Source organism: Dioscorea cayenensis, chromosome 11 (genome assembly GCF_009730915.1).
Source record: "Dioscorea cayenensis subsp. rotundata cultivar TDr96_F1 chromosome 11, TDr96_F1_v2_PseudoChromosome.rev07_lg8_w22 25.fasta, whole genome shotgun sequence".
In the NCBI taxonomy this organism is placed as follows: domain Eukaryota; kingdom Viridiplantae; phylum Streptophyta; class Magnoliopsida; order Dioscoreales; family Dioscoreaceae; genus Dioscorea; species Dioscorea cayenensis.
Genome location: NC_052481.1, coordinates 8,591,068 through 8,594,415, shown reverse-complemented (window position 1 = coordinate 8,594,415; position 3,348 = coordinate 8,591,068). Strand labels below are relative to the sequence as shown.

The 3,348-nt window shown below is 37.9% G+C and overlaps 1 protein-coding gene across 1 annotated transcript; it reads left to right on the top strand.

The window, feature by feature from the left end:
- Nucleotides 1-472: 472 nt before the first annotated feature.
- Nucleotides 473-2,480, top strand: LOC120271588. Its single transcript, XM_039278271.1, has 6 exons — nt 473-734; nt 776-837; nt 924-1,320; nt 1,821-1,871; nt 2,308-2,393; nt 2,454-2,480. Exons 1-6 carry the CDS (start codon nt 473-475, stop codon nt 2,478-2,480), a joined length of 885 nt encoding a protein of 294 aa, XP_039134205.1.
- Nucleotides 2,481-3,348: the final 868 nt, after the last annotated feature.

Genomic DNA, 3,348 nt, shown 5'->3' with positions numbered 1-3,348 from the left:
TACCCTTGTTGTTGATTTCTTTCAGTCATATGATTCAGATGCAATGTATGATGTGTTTCCTTTCCAATATCCAAGTTGTGCTTCTTTTTGTTGTGTCTATTATGCTTTGTTTGCAACGTGCTTTGTTTACAGTTACTGAATTGCTTTGTTGTTTTCCTATTTGTTGGATTCCCCACTTGTTACAATGTTGTCTATTTATTTTGTTTGTAGAAATTTAATTACCTTGCTTACTTGTTCTTAAGTTTTACTCATCTATTTTGTTTTGTTTTGTTTTCCTAATCAGCTATCTCTTTTCCCGGGATTTATTTGAATGCTTGTTTCCTTGGGGTTTTATGTTAATGTATTTGTTGATCTGTATGTGTGTATATGTTTGGTCCATTCTTAGCTATATATTGTGCTGACAGCATGTTCATGCTAATATTATGGTTGCTTAGCATGCTATGATTTTTTTCTTAATAGAATGTCAACTCCAATGGAGGGGTCAGATCGCGCGAGTGACAGGGTTTCTTCAAGGTCAACCGCAAGCAAGCGCGGGACCCCTAACAAGAGATGGAAACCCGACTATGATAATTTCCTGACTCCACTCCTGGTGGAGCAAGCTCGAAAGGGACTCAAGTGTGATAAGTCTTTCAAACGAGCAGCGTTTGCCTTTGCTGCCGTACAAGTCAATGCTAGGTTTGGTACAACTTTCACTGTCGAGAACGTGGAGAATCACTACAGGACATTGAAAGCACGTTATGGCGAGATAAAAAGGCAAAGGATTTGAGTGGTGCAGGGTGGGATGATGCAACCAAGACTATCACACTCGACCCTGTTGTAGCGTTCACATACACGGAGGTAAGTAGTGTTGTCAATTAGGAAATTAGACGATTTCAAATATTTGTAGTTGTGAACAATCAATTGTTCATTTGGTTTTATTACAGGCACACCCTGCTGCAAGGGCCTTCATCAACAAACCAATTGAAAATTATGAAAACTTGAGGATCATTTGCGGTGATGATTATGCAACAGGGTACTATGCGACATCCATGTTTTCTGAATTTGAGGTACCCTCGGAACATGAGGACGACAACCCTGACAATGGTGACTCTCCCCCAATGGACCATGCCAGCGATGAGGATTGCGATGTTTATTCTACTCCACCTGTTGTTAACAGTCCTGCCACTTCATCCACCCCAAGATCACAGCGTTCAAATAGGGGTCCGAAAAATAATAGCATGATGGGTGACCTACTTGTTGTCGTTGGTGAGATGGCTGATGCAATCAAGAACCCAACCCATCGGATCGAAACTTTATATACAAAGGTCATGGAGGTCGAGGGTTTTTGATGAGCGGTGTTGGTTGATGTTTTTTTGACTATCTTGGGCGCGAAGATGAAGCCGAGGGATTTATGCGAAGAAAATGGCGTTGCGCGTTGATTGGATCGAGAAATACCTGTCTCAGATGGAGTGAACATGCCTCACCGTTTCAGTTCGATATTCAGCTCAGCTGGATAGTTTAACTGAACCAAGACATCTACCTTTTGTTGTTTGTTTCATCCGTGCACTCCATGCATCTATCTTTTGTTTGTTGCTTATCTTATCATGTTGACATATGTTTGCACGTTATCTGCATTAGCATATTTCCATCCTGACTGCTATTATGTTTATGCATCTAATTCCAGCATATTTTGTTCATGTAGCTACTATTATGTTTATCTGTATGTGGATCTAGTAGGGTTAGTATATATGCTTGTTGTGGTTTATGTCTTACCATGATTCTAACCTGATCTTTGTTATTGATTTTGGTTTTATTTGTGTCTTATTTGTGTCTTATTTCAGGTGATGTGGGTGTGGTTATGATGAGTACAAGGGTTGCGACAATGCACAAAGGCAAGTACCCTTTATGCACCCACAAGCGATTGAGGGTTAGCTGGCGGGGGCAAAAATAAAAAGGCGGTCCACGCCTTTTCTTTGCAGCCATATCGTGCCCCAATGTGGCTTGTACAGGCTGAACACATACTACTTCCATCTTTTTTTTCAATCATATTTTCTTCAGTGTTTGGTTTTGTGTGAGTGTGTGCCCACGTTTGTGTATGTGTGTGTGTGTGTGTTTTCTTGGATTGTGACAAGTGAGGCGAGGCAATCAGGAGGCATCTATGCCACCATTGCAGTCCACTTGTCTACATCCTTTTCTATAATTTATCAAACTGGTTTTGAGAAAATTTCCTAAAAGTTGCAAATATATTAAGGGATCAATGCCGATGATAGTGCTACATTGTCACCCTTGTGACCTGAACCAATTTTATCAATTATGCTGCTACTTCAGTGTTGAAAGAGACATGCAAGAGTTATCTGTCCAGCCGGTCTTCAAATTTGTGGATGTTTCCATATTCAGGACTCAGATATTTGCAGGTATTGGATCTATTTGTTTATCTGTGCAGCTGGTCTTCAAATTTTATACATTGTTTGCAGGCTTTTGTTGAAGGTTGCATTTGTTGAATGTTGCAATTGCTGATTTCCATCAACGCATGTACATGAATTCAATCCTTCAAGTTTGTGGTCATGTCAATATATTTTTCACTGTCAGCTGTATAACAATGAATGTGAGTTCTTCAATGTGAGGAGTTGTACTGATTTTTTTCATGTTTTTTTCAATGTAACAAGTTGTATTGACTATTTGAAAATTTTGGAAGCACAGTTTGTAGTCAATTGGTTGAAAATGTAAATAAATTTTAAAGTTTGTTACATCTGATGTCTTTTTTTGTTAGTATGGTAAAAAGATTGATGGATGTTTGTGCATTCTTAGGTCAATATGACAACGTTTTCAAGACACCAATCTTCTAACTCCACTAAATTCTGGTCTAACATGTCATTTTCTTGTCAATAACTTTAATTATTTGGAAAACCAAAATTTGTATATTGTTATTATGTTGTTTGGCAATTTTTAGTTGGTTGTGTAATTTGTGTTAATACTTTGATTCCATAATTAACGTTCATGTTAATATTAATTTCATAAATTTTAAAATTATAATATTAACGCAAACAACATTGGAAATATATTTATTTAAAAAAAATTAACAAAACTAATTTGATTTTAACATAATCAAATAATCAAGTTAAATAAATTATATTAATCAAATGAAAGGGGGTAATCTCACCTCCTTCCGAAGTGGTGACCAGAACTCTACTTCGGAGCCACCAAACACTGGGAACTCCTGAAGTTACATTTTCCAGCCTCACACTTCCACCATCCAAACACGGGAAGTGGCTACGATTTCACACTTCCACATTTAACCAAACACATGGAAATACTCACTCTAACCGAATCCCCCACTTACGAAGTGCTATTTTTCGAACTTCCACCACT

What these genes read in the sequence shown, in the direction of transcription:
- LOC120271588 (XM_039278271.1), top strand. Translation starts at nt 473, where the DNA reads ATGGAGGGGTCAGATCGCGCGAGTGACAGGGTTTCTTCAAGGTCAACC. An exon ending in AAAGGTCATGGAGGTCGAGG is followed by an intron (nt 1,321 to 1,820) that starts GTTTTTGATGAG and finishes GTCTTATTTCAG; the next exon opens with GTGATGTGGGTGTGGTTATG. An exon ending in GGTTGCGACAATGCACAAAG is followed by an intron (nt 1,872 to 2,307) that starts GCAAGTACCCTT and finishes CTGCTACTTCAG; the next exon opens with TGTTGAAAGAGACATGCAAG.